The following is an 18787-nucleotide window of genomic DNA, read 5'->3' on the forward strand; positions in this document are numbered from 1 at the left end:
AATCTGCCTTGACCTTTTGCCATGTCCATTGTCCCTTGCTTCAGCCTTTGTCTTATTTCTCCAATGAACTCGTTTCTTGGATATTCCCCTTTGAGTCTCGTTCAGTATTTAATATGGCGTGTGTCATCTGGAGCAGTATCAGAATTCACCCAGTTTTGAGGCCTGTACTTTATAACTTTAGTTTTTCGCTCAGCCGTCGCACCAAGTTGACATCACTTTTTCTCACGGTAAGACTTAAATATTGATGAGTCATCAACAACTCACTAAATCAACCACCTTGAACGTCAAACGTTAACTACCAGATGACATCGCGGTAAGCACGAATTGAATCAGCTTGTTTGTGAAAGATAATATTAATGTATTTGATACAGCGATGGGCGAACGTTTGGACATATCAGCGGCGTGGAGGTTGGCGCGACTTTCACCTCAAAGTGAGTGCACAGAGCATGATTGTCATGCCGCAACGAATTCACACCCTGCCATGTCAATACTCGTAGAGCTGCGCTAGCCGATGCAGGCGTACATGTCCTGCGCCAAGCTGGCATACATGGGGATCATGAGCTCGGTGCCTTTTCCATTTGTTTGTCTAAAGGGTACGAGGATAATGTCGACAGGGGAAATACTATGTACGTCCGTTTGCTGCTTGGCTATCCTATATACTGATGCTGACTTCAATTTCGTTCAGTACATATGTTGGCTCGGGTTAGTCATCGCGTTATGATGCTCGCTTTTCACTGTTAACCCTTATTCAGGTGGGCAAGATGATGATGGAGTAAGCAATATCAAGTTCCTCGTCCTATAAACCTGTGACCATTGCATCGTAGAAACAAATAAGCGACCAGTCCCCCGATACTCCAGCTAATAAAGCCTTGTTCGTAAGTTATCTCATTTGTGGCAGTTCTTCCTAGTAATATCAATATCTTGAGTAGATTTCCTCCATAACCAGGCGTCCAGTGCGAGTTGTGCGCGGAGCGAATGACGACAACACGTATTCTCCAGGCCATGGGTGAGGGAAGTTCACTTGTTCGTTACCCGCTTTGCTGATCCACATTTAGTTATCGGTACGACGGGCTGTATGTCGTTGATGAGGTGCTGGTTCTTTTCGCCATACCATGAACCATTACTGATGTAGACCAGGCCAAGATGGTAGACGGAAAGAAAGGCTTTAAGATGTGCACCTTCACGCTGAAGGTGAGAAACACCTCAAAAGCCATGGATGTGACTGATTTTTCTCTTTAGCGAATTGATGAGGATGGCCAGAAGGCGATACCAATAAGGCGCACCCTCACCGCCGGCAAACTGGCAAAAATGAGGAAGAAAGCTCGTACCGGATAATCTGCTCGCCATTGATACCTTGGCTTTTCATGTCATATACCCGTGTACAATTGTCTGCCTGCATTTGTCATTTTATTGTATCTACTGCTGAATATCAATCTCCCTATTTGTCCACCCTGAAGTATCCCCTGATAAGTAGTGCGCGCATAAAGTGTGGACCATGCATATATTATATTTGCTCTCAACGAAATGTGCCATTGTATGTGCGGGAAGTCAGGGTATGCTGTATCTCGGAGCCAGATGTAATGGATGAGCTCGGGAGGGACTTAACGAAAATAACAAAATGGGTGTGATGATGCATAATGACACGCGTCAGCTGCGGCGGCGGTGCAGTAAGAAAATTCAGGGCAGAGGTCGAGAAAATGCAGCAAAGCAAAGTGTCAGAGCAAAATAACAAGGAAGGTCATAATCGGCAATGCAGAACCACTAAATGAACGTATTGGGAAAGACCTCTGAGGTGATGTTATTTCAGCGCCAAGGTCTATGCAAGAGTGGTGATCACTTACCACCAACCATATGCACACGATAGACGACGGATTCATTTACAATGCTTCTGGCGGACCTAGGTCATTAGGACTAATCCTCATCAGGAATTTCTCCGTGCTCATCCGGAATGCTGACGATGCTTCGGGGTCGGTGCTTCGATAAAGAGACAGTCTCTAGCATGACCACCATGTCTTCGATGTCGTCGTCAACTGCAGGAATCTCAGACACCGCGCTATGCACAGTTTCTTCTGTGGCAGGTGCCAGCTCTTGGTCTTGGGACTCAACTGAACCATTGGAGTTGACACCCCCATGAGACAGCGGCTCTTCGGCCAGAGCTTCGGGGTGCACTTCAGGCTCGGAAACTTGGGGAACGTTGTCCACCACCATTGCGTCAACATGAACCTCAGCATGCGTTGCCTCGGGATCTGGCAAGTCCTCCACGATACTCTCCACACCTTCCATTACAACCCCTCGGACCCCTACGGCTGGTATCTCGTCGACGTGATCACGAACTTCATCATGCAAATCGCTGGTTCCTTCTGAAACCACAGTTTCCTCTGGTTCATGCCCATTCTCAGAATATCCGCATTCTAGATGATCGAGTTCATGGTCAACATCGTTGGTAGCAACTTTGGTTGCATCCTCCTGCGCCTTCGCCTCCTTCATCCTCGCAGGTGCTAATCCTACCCTAAGTTTGGACGGACCGCGAGGAGTGAGACCTGCAGATGTCGATTTGACGGTACGAATAGGGCTAGCCGCATGAGGAGGAGCGCGCGCCTTCGACATGGATGCAGCAGTAGGCTTGCTCAATCGTTCAGCCGCGCTGCTGCTGAGTGTCGCCTTCTTTACTGGCGGAGGAGCGGGTGCAGGGACATTACGAGAGCGTGCAAGAGATGCTGCTGTAGGCGCAAACAAACCCGAGGAAGGCGTCTTTGGACGAGATACATTGGGCGTATGCACAGCGGGCGTTTTGGGTCGAGAAGGAGTGACGGGTGTTGATCTGGGAACCGATTTGGGGGTGCTACGGACATTGGAAGTATTGGAAGCAGCTGATTGTCCTGTGTGTTGTGGTTTGATGGGCTGAGAGATAGAGGAAGAGAGCGAAGATTTAGGTGGAGACTTTACTGGAGATTTGATTGATGCGGTAGAGGGACGTGGTTTTGCAGGTGAGGTTGGGTTCGTCCGAGACCCAGAAGTGGGTGTAGCCTTCCCAGAGACTTGTTTCTTCATTGTGGGCGGCTTTGCGGGTTCTGGGGGTGCGGATGCAGCCATGGTGGTCTCTGCCGGCTTCTCTGTCGTGGGCTGAGGGCTCGTGGGTGGCGACGTGTTCTGGGTGGTGGAAGAGGAACAGGACGGTGTGAGCACGGTTGTATTTGCACTCGTGGATGTCACATGTTTAGGCGGCCACTCCCTCTTCTCCTTTGTATCTTCTTTCGCGGAATCACCGGCAATTTGTGACGACACACTGGAACTGCGCGGGATCGCCGACGCAACAGAGGACGACTGGCGTTTGGTCTGCTGCTCAAAGCGTCCGATGAGATTTGCAACGCTCTGACGAGGTCTCTCATCTGGCAGAGGCCTGCACAACATCATCGGTCAGAGAACCGTGGGTTATAATAGAACACGAACAACTTACATGGCGCGCCCTGATGAAGGTTAGAATAATAGAATGAAGAAAAGAAAGAAATTTACAGGGCGAGGGTATCCTCAAAAGACCTGACTGGCAGATGAGTTAGGAAAAGCGATGAGAGGACACAGCTAAGGTGATGGTTGTTTTCAGCTTGATGAGTGACTTAATCCGATTTTGGTAGCACCAAATATGTTGCTGGGCAAACAACGGAAACAAGGACGACAAGACACAGCTAAGCAGTAATATGGTACAGGACAAAATATATGGAGGTAGCGATTGACATAATAGCGTATCATGATGATATCCAGTTGTCAATAGCCTGCTGTAACGCAGTTCTAGCGCCGTCACTTTGCCAAAAGTGACTTGCATCCATCACCGGAACAACATCAAACTTAGCCTTCAAACCATCTGTTTGCCCTAGTGTATCAACCCACTCATTATATTTGGACTTGCTCGTGAACTCGTCCTTGTCTCCGTATATGAGAAGTAGTCTGGCGTCAGGATTGCATAAGATGTCACGTAATGCCAAACTGTACATGCCGGTGTGGAACATGGTCAGTAATCCTCTTGGGCTGATGGGATAGGATAGCAGTATGTGTGATGTTTTCACTTTGGGGTTCAAAACGGGATGGAGCGAGGCTATCAAAGAGCCATAAGAATATCCCTACAGGCTTGTATCAAGGCGTGCATCAACGTTTTGCGGGATGTTGTGCTCACAATAACCGTCAAAGAATCAATTTCGGGTTTCGTTGCCAAGAAATCTTGCACAAGAGCCTTGAGATCCTCGCCTTCCGCTTTGCCTGTGAGGGAAGGCCATCCACTGGACTTGCCGACACCTCGCGAATTATACCGTATTACGTAGTAGTTCTTGTCTTGCAATAATCTAGTGAGCACCTTCAGAGTCCTTTGGACTCACCATCAGTATCTGCAAGGGCTTGTCCACTGGCATGGCACTGACGGTTCATGCATGTTGCCCCCAAGCCACGACCAGGGATGCAACAGGATCGCCAGTTTCTTGGAATTCAGCTCCGGTCTCGGATAGCAAATATCAACTTGGAGTGTAACACCTGTGGACACTGATCTCGAATCCTCCGAGATCTGCACTGAGAGGACCATTGTCCGAAACCACCATGTAAGTTTGGAACAGTTCTCGGTTGTCCGGGGTCCCACATAATGTGCAGGTGCTTGCTTCACTTACGTGTCTCAGGAGCCTAGGCCTAGTTGTCATCACTACCATGTTACGTAAATACATGTCTAGGCTTAGCGACTCGCGAGGATATGCGAAACACGTCCAGCAGAGCGTCGCGACGTTCTTAGCACCCGCTGCAGTCACCCGCCTCCTAGTATAAGAGTCTGCTAGGGCAAGAGGAACGATAGGATGGCGGGGATAGCAGCGGTTTCGAACCTGCGCAAGTTCTTGTCAGGGGGCTACCGCTACCGCTACCCCCAACCGCGCCGACCTTCTCGTTCTGTTTAGGGTAATAATACTGAGCCTATATACCTAGTGCGAGTACAGGCTCCGTCGCACCACTGCAACCACGTTCGATGACCATTGACCGGCCAGCTACGTCCAGTAACCATGACCCACCGGCAGGGTAGTTTACCGTTGGGGGAGGGGGTAGGAAGCTCAGACTCTGAGTCTCGCGGCCTTTAGCACATCGAGATCCTTTTTCGGTCGTTTTCGAACCGAACAGGGAACTTTGGCGTCTCCGTGCAGAGACGATGCTGGACTACATAGAGCTCGAGATGGTTGCATACCGTAGTATATAGCATGCACCCGAGGGTCCCGACTTCAAGTTGGGCTCGGCAAACAGACATCACGGTACAGTCTGACAGCGCTAGCCTTGGAACCAATAGCAATCCGCCATTGTACAATTCAAGCTTTCCAAAGTTCGAACGTTCTAGAATCGTCAATTTCAAGTTGACGATAAGAGCCAGGGCCAATAGTGAATTTTATGCTGTGTCCCGCACTTCGAAAAGAAATTGGGGTTTCAGATGAATTTTACCGAGAGGTGATAAGGCCACACCTTGATTGGATCACAGAATTCCTCTTGTTCCTGGAAATGAAATGGTCTCTTCGCAATTTCTCAACAAACTCGATGAACGTTCTTCGGCGATATGTGAGCAATTACAAGCCGGGGTTCACAGTGCACACCATAAAGGTATTTGCAATCTTCCCTCAACAAGTCCAGTGGATAAGTCAAGATTGCATGGTTCAGTCAGCCATACAGCGATAGGATACCAGACAACGATCAAGCCGTCAATGCCTGCAAGCAATGCGCGGCAGTTTCTGAACTTTCTGAACTTTCTCGTACGCACGCGCCTCACTATTCTTCCGGACTCCTCTTCCAATATCATAAAACTTTAAAAGAGAGGATTGAATTCGGCCGACGCCAAGAATGGTGATAACGATCTGTCAAGTATCGGACGCAGTGTTTGAAGGATACATCCGCTTCAGGTGTCGATATTTGCGAAGCGAGTACAGGGCAAGGGTTTCTGGCACGTTTGATGAGTCGAAGCAAGGAATTTTAAACCACCTTTAACTCGCCGTTCTTGATATATTCTCCAAGCCTAAGCGCCTTCTCTATTTCTTCATCATCATTGAGGTTCCGGTTCTCTGTCGAAATGAAAGTCATTGATAACGTCATACGACGGGATTATCATGCAAACTTTCGAACAAGCGTCTAAGCTTCCCATGGAAGTCATATCTAAAGTGCAAATGTGGATTTGGTTGGACACTTATAGTAGATGTGAAATTGAGGCATACGAAGGTTCATAATCTCTGCCAAGTCGATGAAGTTCCTTATAAAGCGCAAGGGCTCTGAGTCGAGTTACCTTCGAAGCCATCTCTGGCTGAAGTGTCGTGGTCCAATTGACTGACTCCAACGTGCTTTGACCCTGAACAGCGGTACTGCTTAGAGTAAGGGTGTTCGGAAGTATTACGTACGTGGAACGTGCTACAGCCAGTCTAGATTTGAGCTTTACGCCGACTTGAGGTTCTTGCACTGGTTGGTGGAAGGAGTCCGAAGGACAGCCCTCTTTAGACTTGCAGGGACGTGTCCACAGCAAAAGCTTTACGTTACATTAATCACGAAATCCTGAACGCGTGGTTCCTTCTGATTGCGACAACTATAGATCCGCACGGAACTCTCCTTGGTGTCTCCAAAGGGTAGGGACTGGTAAAGATCATTGATTGCAAGCACGTGTAGAAATCGCATACGTGTCTCGCGCGGATCCGGATCGACATCAGGATGCATTCAAGTAAACACCGACCGTTATTCATGTTAACTTGACAAAATTCATCCCAAGTCTACATTCTACAATCACAAGTATTGGAAGTATGGGTACATACCTGACCCTGTGTAGCCGTTGATGAACTCTGAACCGGACTTAGCTTGAAAACCCCTCTTAAAGCTCATTTCTTTGTTGCTGTGAGCCATTGATGCTTGTGGCACCTACATATGTAAACGTCCCGCTTATATGTAGCCAAGACGTTGCCTCAAAATGACAATTCTGAACAGGCACTTGGCAACCCTGTGGCGACGTCCTGTTGATCGTGTGACCAAGGGGTAAGAAATGCCAAGCTTGCAAAAAGCTTGACGGATAAGTCCAAGTCACAAATACGATACGTACGGTCAACAAAATATAATCTAAGACCTTATATGTAGCTTGTACTTAAGCTTGATCACCGGAACTAATCCTGGGAGGTGCTGGTTCGACGACTCGGCATAGATGGATGGATGATCATCTTTAAAGTTCTGTTACTATCGTAAAGTTTAACATTCAATGCTGTTCGTGACAACGACAGCATGCGATTATTGCGAGGCACAGCACTGCAAGAGCACAAAGAACAAGGCGTGTCCGTGCCAAAGCTGTATGATTCATATATGTACCAGTTGTTCTGAATTCGGAATAATCTGGCCAGCACGTACCTCATGAGAAAAAAACGTTCGAATGATCGCAGATTGAACGTGCAGATGAGAGCAAGAAAAGGAAAGCTTAAGTCATCAATGCCGTACTTCCGATTGGATGGTATTGAACGTGTAAGGAACCTTACTTCAAATTTCAGTAGGGAGCTGCATATGAAGCCGATCCAGACCCGGTATGCGCAAACCAAACGTTATAAATCTATGCAGGCGCGTACTTACCGGCTTCAGGCGCTTTCCCCCCAATCCTTATTGTGTCAATTTTTTATAGGGACCTATCCCCCGCGACCCGCGATGGCTTCGAACCATGAACAATCCAGTCATGGATCATCCCATGAAAAGGAGCAGACTGCCGTCACCGTGCTTGATGAGCGTCGTCGTGCAGCTCTAGCAGAAATCGATAACGCCCCCTTCTCGTAAGTTTCCGCAATTTTTTATCTTATTTTAAGTCAATTCTTACAAGTCCATCTTACCCCCTATAGTTGGTTTCATGTCAAGGTTTGCCTAGTTGCCAGTGTAGGTTTCTTCACCGATGCGTAAGTTTTTCTATTGTGCCAGAATACCTCTACTCATTTACCGCCAGCTACGACATTTTTGCCATCAACATCGCCTCCGTAATGTTGGGCTTTGTCTACGGTAACACAAGTGAGCATCCCGAAGCTTCTCCTATGGTCAATGTCACATGTCATTCCTACCAGAAAACCAGCTCAGCTCCAATCAAGGTTTGGGTGTGAAGGTAGCTACTCCCGTCGGGAACTTGGTTGGCCAATTACTTTTTGGGTGGCTCGCAGATAAACTCGGCCGGAAACGGATGTGTAAGTTCAATTTCATATCCAAGCCAACCGCCAGCAGTAACCCGCACTCTAATAGATGGCGTTGAGCTAATGATCATGATCATCGCGACATTCGGTCAGGCTCTTGCTGGTGAGGCTCCAGCAGTAAACATTCTGGGCGTAATCATTGTCTGGCGTTTCATTGTAAGCACAACGATCCAATTCTGCAAAGTCTACCCCTCACCGTCCCATCAATAGATGGGGGTTGGCATCGGTGGTGACTACCCATTGAGTGCCATCATATCCTCAGAATTCGCTGCTACACGTTCACGTGGTCGTCTTATGACTGCTGTGTTCGCTGCACAAGGATGGGGTCAATTCGGTTGGTTGATATCATCTCCAGAAATGATGTCGTTAATTAGTCCCAAATGTAGCTGCTGCCCTCGTCGGTGTCATCGTTGTCGAAGCATATAAGAATTCTATCCTCAGTGCTCCCTTCCCCTGCCGTGTCCCTGTCGATCATATCTGGCGTCTCTTGATTGGTTTCGGTTGCATCCCTGGCGTAATTGCACTCTATTTCCGTCTCACCATCCCAGAGACTCCTCGGTTCACCATGGATATCGAGCGCAATATCGCGCAAGCCACAACAGATATTGACAACGTGTTGACAACCGGCAAGTCGGCCTTTGACGAAGATGCCCCAGTCCAGCGTGTCAAAGCCCCGAAGGCAACCCGCGCAGACTTCCGAGCATACTTCGGCCGGTGGAAGAACTTGAAAGTCCTGATCGGCACTGCCTATTCCTGGTTTGCTCTTGATGTAAGTTCCAACTTGGCTCTGGGGTTCCAAGTTGAGTTTTTTTGTGCGCTCAGATCGCTTTCTACGGCCTTGGTCTCAACAGCTCAATCATTTTGACGGCAATCAACTTTGGGGCCCCCACTGCCGCAAAATCCACGTCGCTCTATGTTTACGAGAACTTGTACAATATCTGTGTTGGCAATCTTATCCTCTCCATCGCGGGCTTGATTCCAGGATATTGGGTATCTTTCCTTTTTATCGACTCCTGGGGCCGCAAGCCTATTCAATTAATGGGCTTCACCGTACTCACCATCCTTTTCGTCATCATGGGTCCGTACACTCTACCCCTATGAATCCTGATACATGGGACTGACAATTTCTTGGCAGGTTTCGCCTACAATAAGTTGGACAACCCGGACACCCCCTCGACCCAGAAAGTTTTTGTCTTCCTGTACTGCCTCACCAACTTCTTCCAAAACTTCGGTCCTAACACGACCACTTTCGTCATTCCGGGAGAGGCTTTCCCCACTCGTTACCGTTCAACTGGCCATGGTATCTCTGCTGCATCTGGCAAGCTCGGGGCTATCGTAGCCCAGGTTGGCTTTGCTCGGCTAGTTAACATCGGTGGCACGGGCGCATTCATAGGTCATATGTGAGCAGCGCGAATTTTAATTCATGCACAGGATCTAAATTTAAGTTTTAGTATGGAGATTTTCGCTTTCTTTATGTTCACTGGTATTTTCTCGACACTTCTCATCCCCGAAACAAAGCAAAGATCGCTTGAAGATATTTCGAATGAGAAGCAGGAAGGCTACATCCAAGGCGCTCCTGGAGCGGCATCCTAGGCATATACCAATGTGCGCAGGACACTGTGAAAACGGTTTATTGCGAACTTGGCCGCGGACCACGCTCACTATTTATGAACTCCTCAGTTTGTATCTGTACATGCTGCTCGTGTCAATAGCTAATAAACAGTGCGTGTAATGACTATGAACAGTAGCCGTGTAATACTAGTCTGAGTTCGCCTTCTTGGTACCCAGCCACATTAATGAGGTAGACTGCAAGTTTCACGGTAAAGTACAGTGTCGGTGTGACATAATTATGGCGGCAAGGGAAGTACTGGCAGCGTTTCTTCGAAGCTTTCAGGGAAAGTGATCGTACTCACCAGCAAATATATCACGGAGTGTCCGGAAGCGCCCTCATGCCTCAATACCGATGCACTCAGGGGCCTAGCATGGGAACTGCCGGTCCAGCTGGAGGAGAGCGCACACCACATTCAGCCCTCACAGAGCTGTCCGCACTGTCTGAGCTTGCACCAGGAACTAATCGACAATCGAGAGGGGTCCATCTGCAAGTTGATAGGAGGAAGTTTGCTCTCTAGGGTAGCCAAGCACAACAGAAGATATAAGACGACATAATACTACAGGATATTTCCTCGCTAGATGAAACACCGAGGTATGTGTCAATTTAGATTATGACGCTACTGTTTTCAGCTTCTTTTTCTGTACAACACCAGGGAGTAAGCCACGGCTATTTGCATGTTGAAAAAACGGCTTACATAGCTGACAGCGTCGAAATCATATTTGATGCCAACTTCGGCCAGCTTTCGTTTCCTCTCGTTCTCCCTTTGAATCAGACGCTTCTCGGCTTTTCGCATGCTTTCCTGAGTTCGCGGCTACCAACGATAGTACTGAGTCATGTCGTTAGTGAACCTTCATTCGACGGACCTTGTTATGTTCTTTCCGCACAATCTGATCTCTTGGGATGGCCTTCCATTTTTTATTTGCACCTACCCACAACTCGGGGTGTACCTTCTCCTTGGGTATTATCTTGCACTTAAGTATATGGCCCATCAACAAGTAGTTATCCATCGTCTCCGCGACAATTTGCGCGACGGACGCTGAGTCGAACTCGATAAAACCGTAGTGTTTTGATCTACCAGTCTGATTTACCGTCAGATGATGCCTACCACCACGACAATTTGAGTACCTTTTTGTTCCGTGAGATGCGCAATCTTGTTACATCCCCGAATTGAGAGAGATATCCCTTCAGCTGATCTTCGTAGAACCCATGTGGTAGGCAGCCCATGTATATCACACCTCTGTCTTGAGTCTACTCTGCTGTAAGAGATAACACGTCAATAGCTGGTCGATGCACGCACTGGATGCCGTTTCGCTTTCTCAAGTTTTCTCTTTACTGTTGCATCATCCTTGGCGACAGTGGGTAGTCTGCCAATATCAACCTCTTCGCCAGCAACTGCATCCTCGTCGGAAGAATCATCCTCGTCCGTTGAAAAACCATACAGGTGGTCATCGTCCTCGGCATCCGAGCTTCCACTTTTTTCTGAAGCAACTTCAGGCTCCTTCACAGGTTTCAATATCGACTTCGGCTTCGTCGGCTTGGAAGGCGAATCGGCAGACGACGATGTTCGTTTTCCAGGATTTGAAATCGACGTTTTTGAAGCCGACTTCAGCGAGGATTTTGGAGCCATGTCGATGATTTTTCAAGTAGGTCAAGTGCCTGACCTATTAGTTAATAGTGGATATACATAGTACTTTCAGAAGCTTTTGGACAACAAACCACAACAACGTCTGATCATGATCCCAAAGTTCGCCAATCCACACCTCCAAGGTCAAGACTTTGAGTTCGTGTCTCGAGCACAGCTCAGATCTGACGTGGACCCCGTGGAAGCGGACGGTACATCTGATGTCGAGGTCACGACCTCGAAGCGCAAGCTGCATGAGTTCCTCTTCTCAGAGTTTGGGCAGTGTCTATCAACAGCTTCTAGTCATGCTCCCAGGAAGAAAATGCGATGCAATGGGAACGAGACAACACCACCGGATGTACAGGATGGCCTAATATGTATGTATCCAAGCCTCTAAGAAACGCTTCATGACGGCTCATCCATACAGCATTTCGTCTACTTTCCAGTAGAGCACCTCCAAAGATCATATCGACTATCCCGAAACCTCCACCTAGGCCAAAGTACTTTGTTTTATATTAACTTTTTTCTTCCGCTCATGATATTCCTTATCTGAAGAACAAGGCCGCCTGATTGCGAAGACAATCCCATCCAGGCTGATGAACGGATGAGACGCGCTCAGTCTGTAGCCGTAGACTTTGCACGACTAGACGCGCCGTCGCAAAAGCGCCTCAAGGTGCGTAATATGTAGTATCGATAAATTTCGGCGTTGTAGAAAATCCTCCCATTCAGCCATTTGTACAAGACGACCACAAAGTCATCTGCATGAGAGGCAATTTGCCAGTTCCTCACCCTGCAGTGATGGTCACGGAAAGTCATCGACACGGAACAGTGCGCAGGCAGGCACTACGACCACCAATACCTGGTGCCATTGATTCCCCACATTCATTGCGGGCAACCTGCATCGTTTTCCCCACTGCTTCTCCTGAGGATTTGCAGTCACACAAGACACACGGCAAAGCAGTTAAGAAGAAGCCACCTTACGAACATCCGCCTCCTGCTTATTGGAGGCCAGATTCTAATCAGCGGGGAAAATGCGTGGGCTATGGACTGGGCTATCCAGGAAGCTGGAGTGTTCGTTATGAGGGCGATCCGAGGAAACGATGGTATGTGAGAGATACAATGCGGAAAGCAACTTTCATCTCGTAGTATTTTGTCGTTGAGCGTGATAATTCTTCGAATCACATCATATGGACATTTGTTTACTTTGTGAATCGAAATTTCACCTCAATTGAAGCAACTTTTTGAGGCCTTGAGGCCTCGAGGCCTGACTCGGTACCGAGTAGCCGACTATAGACTACTTATCTCCATTTGTCTAGTATGGTTCCAAACTCTATGCCGTAGCACTGTATGTACCAAAAACGAAGTTTGCCTTGCTGTCCAGATGCATCCGTACAGTTCACTTGACAGCTTGGAGCTCTGTTGGTCATACATTACAGAGTACGTCGCATTTCCGACATGTTCATAGCAGTTCATCATTGACAAAAGTTCTCAGCATGGTCAGCTTCGGTAGGCTACTTGCACCTCAGGAGAGAGTTGCATTGTCAGCGTCGACTTTTTCGACGTTTTTCTTGCCGGCCTTTGTCTCGTACTTTGCAATGGGCGTGCTGGTTCAACGAAAACGCACTGCAATGATCCGCGTTGCGTTGCTTCCAGTCACACTGTTGTGCGCATATCGAGCTGGCTCATCGCTCGATCTTTCTTTTGGCATCCCTAACTACCGTTTCCTCAATCATGGCTTAGTTGTGAGTGCACTGAATAAGTTATCCGTCATGAGGAGCCCAAGTCTCATCCAATTATTATAACTCAGCTCGCCATATTCACTCTTTCGATGCGATCGACCGCTTGGGCTTTCGCAAAAAAACCATATAAACGGATCGCTTTGCAACCGAACAAAACATTCCATAGTGATACCTTGCAATCAGGCAGCACAAGCAACCAGTTGACCAATGTTGACGATACCCCACTATTTACCGCTATCTGGAACGCATGGGATCTATCAGTTAACCTTCGCGGGATTGGGTGGGATTGGGCGGAAGGCCTACGCATTCCAAAGAGCAGTTGTGGAACAAAATCAACATCAGAGTTCCTGCTCAGCACTCTCACGAAGCTACTGTTCTATACGCTTGCATTTGATGCTACCTCTGGAGCCGCTCGTGATTTTTCTCCGGAAACATTTGGATCGGTTGAAGGGGGCACAATATTCGACGCATCACTACCGCCCCTCAGTCGCTATACCCGGTCTACCATCATTACGATCCTCTCTGGTTGGACAGCATATTTTGTGATTGAATTGGTGTATCAGATACACACCATCGAGTTCGTCTTGTTATTCAGACAAGCACCGTCTCAATGGCCGCCGTTGTTTGATGCTCCTTGGCTCTCGAGATCGTTGACCAGTTTTTGGGGCCACAGGTGGCATCAATTGTTCCGGGAGTGCTTTATATCAGTCGGTGCTCGACCATTGTCATACCTACTTGGTCGCACTGGAGGGGTGATGGGCGCATTCCTCATCTCAGGCGCTCTGCACTATCTTGGATTGAAGGCAATGGAACGAGGTGGTCACCCTGTTGTTGTGTTTGGGTTCTTCATTATGCAAGCCATCGGTCTAATGCTTGAAGGCATGTGGAAGAGTTATACGGGCTTACGTGTCGATGGATTTTTGGGCTTGCTGTGGACTTGGCTTTGGGTAGTCTTATGGGCTAACTTCATGGTTGATGCATGGGCGAGAGTTGGTTTGATCGGGTCCAAGTTCTTACCGGACAATTACAGACCGACAGTCTTGCTTGTCCATTTTTTAAAACATTATCTCAATCTGTTACTGGATTCTCTGAGATAGATATTATTACAATGTAGCCCAGCGGCATTGATCTCGTCTTTGTACACAACCCATAGTTATAGTTCAGTTTAAGAATAACAAGAGGTATAAAAGCTGTCACTGACTCTGCATGTCTGTCCATGCACACTCGCGTTGACAATGACCAGGTCTCCGACTGCTCCATTTACTTGTGCATCTCTGCAAAAGTTTTCGTTTTTTTTTTGCTTCCGAAGCCAATACTATATACCGTTCACATCCAGCCACATAGCGAAAGTTTGGCGCAACAAGTTTGGTTATTGGGGGGCTTCTTACATATGTCGTTATGATATAGGGATCGGGGTCCTGTCCTCCTGACCTGGACGAAGACTCGCCGCGGCCATCTTAGATAAATCAAGTAACAGTGAGCACACTTTGGGCCAAATTTTCCCTCTCTTTCCATCTAACTGCATTGGCGATGAAGATTGCTATCACCGGATGCAACGGGGGCGTAGGGAGACGTGTTGTGCTTTGGGTGCTGAAGGAAGGTCACACTGTAGTTGGCGTAGACTGTGTCATTGCACAAGATACCGACTTCTACGACAATCCTGCCTTCTCTTTCCATCCAGTGGACCTGAAGGATTTTGATACGACTTTGAAGGTTTTCGAGGGTTGTGATGCAATCATCCAGTTGGCAGCTTTTGCACAACCGATGGACTACAAGACCAAGGTGCATAACGAGTAAGAGGTCCCTTCTGTCACAGTACTTCTTGAAGGTTGATACCCGCCACTGTGTGCAGCAATGTCGTAATCACCTGGAATGTCCTGCGTGCAGCGGCTGAGGTGACTCAGAGAACATCCTGCAGATAATATGTCGACTAAATATCCTCAGTTGGGAATAAACCGTGTCGCACTGGCGTCCTCAGTCAATGTCTTGCGTGGGGTGTACAGCACAGAGCCCATCTTTCACTACTTTCCGATAGATGAGAATCACCCATGCGAACCTGACGAACCTTATGGGCTTTCCAAATTGTGATTAATTCAATATTTGTTCCATCGAAGAAATAATAATAGAGCCTGACTAAATCCTGCCAGAATTGCTGAGATGCAAGCAAATACTATCGTCCGAAGATACCCATCCATGCGAGTTGCAAGCATTCGCATCCACTGGGTTCGCCCTACGCGCGCACGTGCCTACAGACAGGATCACTTCCGCGTCCGAGGTGACCTCTGGGGCTACGTCCAAATGGACTCAGCAGCAGACGCCTTCCTGCGTGCAGTGACTGTGGAGATGGACCAGTGGACAGGGCATGAGACATTTTTTATTGCTGCGCCTCGGCTGGCCGCCGATGAGGACTGGCTGGAACTGAAGGAGAAGTACTTCCCAGATGTGCCGGTAAAACCTGGCTGGGTCGAGAGTGGCACGAAAGGTTTCTTCGACTGTAGTAAAGCTGAGCGCTTGCTTGGCTGGGTCCACACAGACTATGCGTAAACACGAACTTTGATGTAGGAATACAGCGGAATTGTGCCATGGGTACTGATAGCGTGCAGAACGGCACAGGACGAGTACCTGGACCATCAATCCCCCTGCTCGACTCTCGTTCCTTTTTGGCTGCCGCAATGCACTGGGTACAGGTCACCGCCTTGTACTTTGTCATAAGGTTGTTACTCTCGGATATGTATCATTAGCAACATTTTTTTTACATCTCTCTTTGTTCCAAGAAGAGATGCGCATGTTGGTGGATCTAGTCCAGCTACTAACGTAGCTATGATTCCCACCTGCGATGGCAAATATATCTACTGCGTTCAAAACGGTGTTTTATGAGTCTAGGAAATTCAAGCTTCTTTCTCTTCTTCCCCTTGCCCACCTAAATCCATCCTGCGCCTCGAGCACGAACTTCGGTGCTGTCACTATATCTAGAGTGTATCTGTAGCAGTGACACTCAGAGTCATGAAGTAAGTGCGCGTAATATAGTCACGCAGGATGCAAGAAAGTTTGTAGCTATGCAGCGCATCAGTATGGGGCAATCGACAAAACACGGAACGCACATATTCTTCATAATGATGCAGCACCTCTCGAAGCTGCTTGCGTGATATCTCTGCTGTGTAGAGGATCTCGTCGTCCGTTCGCTTACCGTCAAAGTACTGATTAATCCTGATAATGCGTCAAAGGGACGTTAGTAAACAAGCAGACCGAAAACTAACAGTGCAAATCGTCTTGCAATATATTCATCCTTCCCCTCCGACATAGCTGCCAACCACTTTCGCTCCAACGGGCTCGCTGTTCCCGGATCGCTAATTATCGAAGGCTCAAGGGTATCTTCAGATGATCCCCAACCAACATTCTCCTCTCCCGAATCTTCCTCAGATATTTCGTCAAAGACATCTTCAGCATCCTCAAGCAGGATCGACCCCGATATATCGCTGGGCTTGCTCTGCCCCGAGTCAATAGACCGTCTCGGGTACTGCCCAGCAGCATTGGGTGAAAGCGACAACCAAGGCATGTTTACTCGTGGATGCTCGTGTGCATCACCCACACCATGGTCGCCCCTGCGGCTGCTTCTCCGGCGCCCATGAAGATGATGACTCGCCCTTCGCTCCAGCTTCCGTTCATGTGCTTGTCTGACGTGAACTTTGAGCTCGGCAGTAGTGACTACGCGCACGTGCAGATGCATTGTAATAAGGAGGTCGTGTTTCAGCATCCAAAGCACAACTTCGTGGTACAGAGATATGAGATCCTTGGACTGCACGACCGTTGCGAAAAAGTGGTTATCGGCCTGCTTGGAATTAGAATTGGAGATCGTAGCCATGAGTGTAGGGAGGGGTGAGATAGACGGCTGTGGGAAATCACGTTTGAATTCGGCAGAAAGGGTGGCAAGCCTGCATTCAAATTAATTGATTACAAGACAGAGGAACTGTTTATACACTAACGGTTTATCAAACTTAGGAGCAATCGAAAAGATGGTCTTCAACCCATTGTGGACTGTGTCAACAATCTTGGCCCGCCGGTGGTGGACTAACCAGCGAACAGTTGGATATACCTGGGAATGCAGGTCCCAGTCAAGCAAACTCGCCATGTCTGCCAGTCTGAAAACGCTGTCATCTTGAATATCCATGATACGAAAGTAGACCCACGATAATGTGACAGAAGCGGTTTCGAGGAACTTGATCAGGCCCTCCGCCAGGCTTCTCTCTTCAGCGTGCACGTGTGACCCTCTCAAGTTCACATACGGATCCAGTTCCTGGTCAGTATCAAGAAGAAGCAAACTCTTCCAAGGCACAAGGGCTGGCAGGCGCCACCCAAAACTGAGCTCGCGGCCCCATAGCTGAGAGTCGGGTTGATTCTCGAGACGACCCACGAATTCAAGTTCAAATTCCTCTTCGCTGTGCAATAAGTGGTCCAGATAAGGGGGAAGCTGCAGTTCGAGGGGGAGGTCGTTGAGAGTGATGTGGGCCATGTTAGATGACTTTATAGCATCATAGAGATTTTTCATTGCTGTAGCAATGGATGACACTCGTTGTGCATGCGATGCAAAGTCAGAGAAACGCTCTCCTAGGCATGCACGTCAGCGATATGTACCCCGCAGGTGCCGGGCACGGCTGACCTTTTACCATATACTCGGTTTCAAGCGAACCAATCGCATCGCACTCCAATTCTACAAAGTTTGACAGGACCTGTTCTTGAAAGAGCACAGCAGTGACAGTGAATGCAATTTGCTCGTAGATTGTGTCGAAATATCTTGCAACATTCCCCGAGGCTGATGATGACGGGTCTGGTAAATCGAATACAAGGACAAGATGAAACATGTGCAGCCACGAGCTTTTGGGCGTCACGGTAGCGTGTGTATCTCCACCCAGAGGGAATTCAGAGTTATCTTTGTCTGGAAGATTGGATTCCCGATGTCGAGACCCGCGACCTCGTGGGCCAGGTTTGTATCTCTCTGGCTTGAAGCGCCACATGCCATCAGGTTCTGCGCAGACAGGATGCCCAGCGAAGACGAGGTTATCAATGACGAGCTCAAATTTCTGGTGGCATAGGTGTCTCTGCGGGCATAGCATTCCAGCCAGGAATTGGGCAGTATAGTTGAACAAACATTGGTACTCATTCGCGACGGGGTCAATTTCCCTTCGCTCATCGTTGCAAGGAGAGTCACGACCTGATGCCGGAATAGCGGAACGGGAGAAAGACATAGACCTGTCGCGACTCTCAGTGGATCTCCTCCACGCGTAGTCATCTATATTGACATCTACGGCACCCTCAATGTGCGTTTCGGCTAAGGCATTTGAATTGTCTGAGTAATGTGATGCACGCCAAGGGTTGTCTAACTCGAGGCCGTCTACAGGTGGACGCGGACGGGAGAGTCTGGGTCTGGTATTCTCCACGGATGGTGGCCATCGATAAACGACGTTTGGCCCCTTTGCTGACGAGGTTACAAGCAAAATTGCCAGGAGAGTTTCAGCCATGCGACAAAAAAAATGATAAAGCCCTATCGACTGATTGTCACTGTAAGCCTACGCGTTACTTGCTTTACATAAACGAGAATTCCGGCCACTGTACGGCCCGA

The 18787-nt window shown here is 48.3% G+C and overlaps 10 protein-coding genes across 10 annotated transcripts; 5 read left to right on the forward strand and 5 right to left on the reverse strand.

Annotated features, from left to right (window-relative positions):
• The first annotated feature begins 275 nt into the window (after positions 1-275).
• DFJ58DRAFT_756696 (SRA-YDG) lies at positions 276-1452 on the forward strand. Its single transcript, XM_041388133.1, has 10 exons — positions 276-313; positions 372-431; positions 498-626; positions 686-702; positions 753-772; positions 825-875; positions 930-1006; positions 1056-1089; positions 1138-1191; positions 1240-1452. Exons 1-10 carry the CDS (start codon positions 303-305, stop codon positions 1333-1335), a joined length of 549 nt encoding a protein of 182 aa, XP_041250561.1. The 5' UTR covers positions 276-302; the 3' UTR covers positions 1336-1452.
• Positions 1453-1457: 5 nt separating this feature from the next.
• On the reverse strand, positions 1458-3602 carry DFJ58DRAFT_756702 (uncharacterized protein). Its single transcript, XM_041388134.1, has 3 exons — positions 3458-3602; positions 1842-3400; positions 1458-1787 (listed from the first exon to the last, which is right to left on the reverse strand). Coding segments are annotated over exons 1-2 (1491 nt in total). The 5' UTR covers positions 3460-3602; the 3' UTR covers positions 1458-1787; positions 1842-1911.
• Positions 3603-4637, reverse strand: DFJ58DRAFT_756703 (Alpha/Beta hydrolase protein). Its single transcript, XM_041388135.1, has 3 exons — positions 4410-4637; positions 4169-4355; positions 3603-4115 (listed from the first exon to the last, which is right to left on the reverse strand). Exons 1-3 carry the CDS (start codon positions 4565-4567, stop codon positions 3744-3746), a joined length of 717 nt encoding a protein of 238 aa, XP_041250563.1. The 5' UTR covers positions 4568-4637; the 3' UTR covers positions 3603-3743.
• A 978-nt stretch (positions 4638-5615) lies between these two features.
• Positions 5616-6514, reverse strand: DFJ58DRAFT_903217 (uncharacterized protein). Its single transcript, XM_041394850.1, has 4 exons — positions 6219-6514; positions 6122-6159; positions 6000-6068; positions 5616-5947 (listed from the first exon to the last, which is right to left on the reverse strand). Exons 1-4 carry the CDS (start codon positions 6296-6298, stop codon positions 5868-5870), a joined length of 267 nt encoding a protein of 88 aa, XP_041250564.1. The 5' UTR covers positions 6299-6514; the 3' UTR covers positions 5616-5867.
• A 1014-nt stretch (positions 6515-7528) lies between these two features.
• Positions 7529-9975, forward strand: DFJ58DRAFT_756710 (major facilitator superfamily domain-containing protein). Its single transcript, XM_041388136.1, has 11 exons — positions 7529-7553; positions 7609-7793; positions 7860-7913; positions 7961-8022; positions 8076-8192; positions 8248-8354; positions 8409-8532; positions 8585-8967; positions 9021-9276; positions 9334-9598; positions 9650-9975. The coding sequence occupies exons 2-11, from the start codon at positions 7672-7674 to the stop codon at positions 9789-9791; spliced, it is 1632 nt and encodes a 543-aa protein (XP_041250565.1). The 5' UTR covers positions 7529-7553; positions 7609-7671; the 3' UTR covers positions 9792-9975.
• A 217-nt stretch (positions 9976-10192) lies between these two features.
• Positions 10193-11488, reverse strand: DFJ58DRAFT_756712 (uncharacterized protein). Its single transcript, XM_041388137.1, has 5 exons — positions 11108-11488; positions 10936-11058; positions 10674-10889; positions 10505-10621; positions 10193-10448 (listed from the first exon to the last, which is right to left on the reverse strand). Exons 1-5 carry the CDS (start codon positions 11435-11437, stop codon positions 10419-10421), a joined length of 816 nt encoding a protein of 271 aa, XP_041250566.1. The 5' UTR covers positions 11438-11488; the 3' UTR covers positions 10193-10418.
• A 399-nt stretch (positions 11489-11887) lies between these two features.
• DFJ58DRAFT_649852 (uncharacterized protein) lies at positions 11888-12577 on the forward strand (the record flags this gene model as incomplete). Its single annotated transcript, XM_041381547.1, has 3 exons — positions 11888-11931; positions 11987-12115; positions 12199-12577. Coding segments are annotated over 3 exons (552 nt in total), but the record flags the coding sequence as incomplete, so codon positions are not given.
• A 347-nt stretch (positions 12578-12924) lies between these two features.
• DFJ58DRAFT_649802 (membrane bound O-acyl transferase family-domain-containing protein) lies at positions 12925-14267 on the forward strand (the record flags this gene model as incomplete). Its single annotated transcript, XM_041381545.1, has 2 exons — positions 12925-13173; positions 13239-14267. 2 exons carry the CDS (start codon positions 12925-12927, stop codon positions 14265-14267), a joined length of 1278 nt encoding a protein of 425 aa, XP_041250568.1.
• A 433-nt stretch (positions 14268-14700) lies between these two features.
• DFJ58DRAFT_649976 (NAD(P)-binding protein) lies at positions 14701-15714 on the forward strand (the record flags this gene model as incomplete). Its single annotated transcript, XM_041381551.1, has 4 exons — positions 14701-14963; positions 15023-15065; positions 15115-15254; positions 15318-15714. 4 exons carry the CDS (start codon positions 14701-14703, stop codon positions 15712-15714), a joined length of 843 nt encoding a protein of 280 aa, XP_041250569.1.
• A 241-nt stretch (positions 15715-15955) lies between these two features.
• Positions 15956-18707, reverse strand: DFJ58DRAFT_257458 (nitrogen permease regulator of amino acid transport activity 3-domain-containing protein). Its single transcript, XM_041379505.1, has 6 exons — positions 17828-18707; positions 17358-17775; positions 17154-17309; positions 16428-17102; positions 16272-16377; positions 15956-16224 (listed from the first exon to the last, which is right to left on the reverse strand). Exons 1-6 carry the CDS (start codon positions 18684-18686, stop codon positions 16198-16200), a joined length of 2241 nt encoding a protein of 746 aa, XP_041250570.1. The 5' UTR covers positions 18687-18707; the 3' UTR covers positions 15956-16197.
• Between the last annotated feature and the right edge of the window lie 80 nt (positions 18708-18787).

This window comes from Suillus subalutaceus (assembly GCF_016647625.1).
Source record: "Suillus subalutaceus strain FC151 chromosome Unknown DFJ58scaffold_3, whole genome shotgun sequence".
NCBI classification, from domain to species: domain Eukaryota; kingdom Fungi; phylum Basidiomycota; class Agaricomycetes; order Boletales; family Suillaceae; genus Suillus; species Suillus subalutaceus.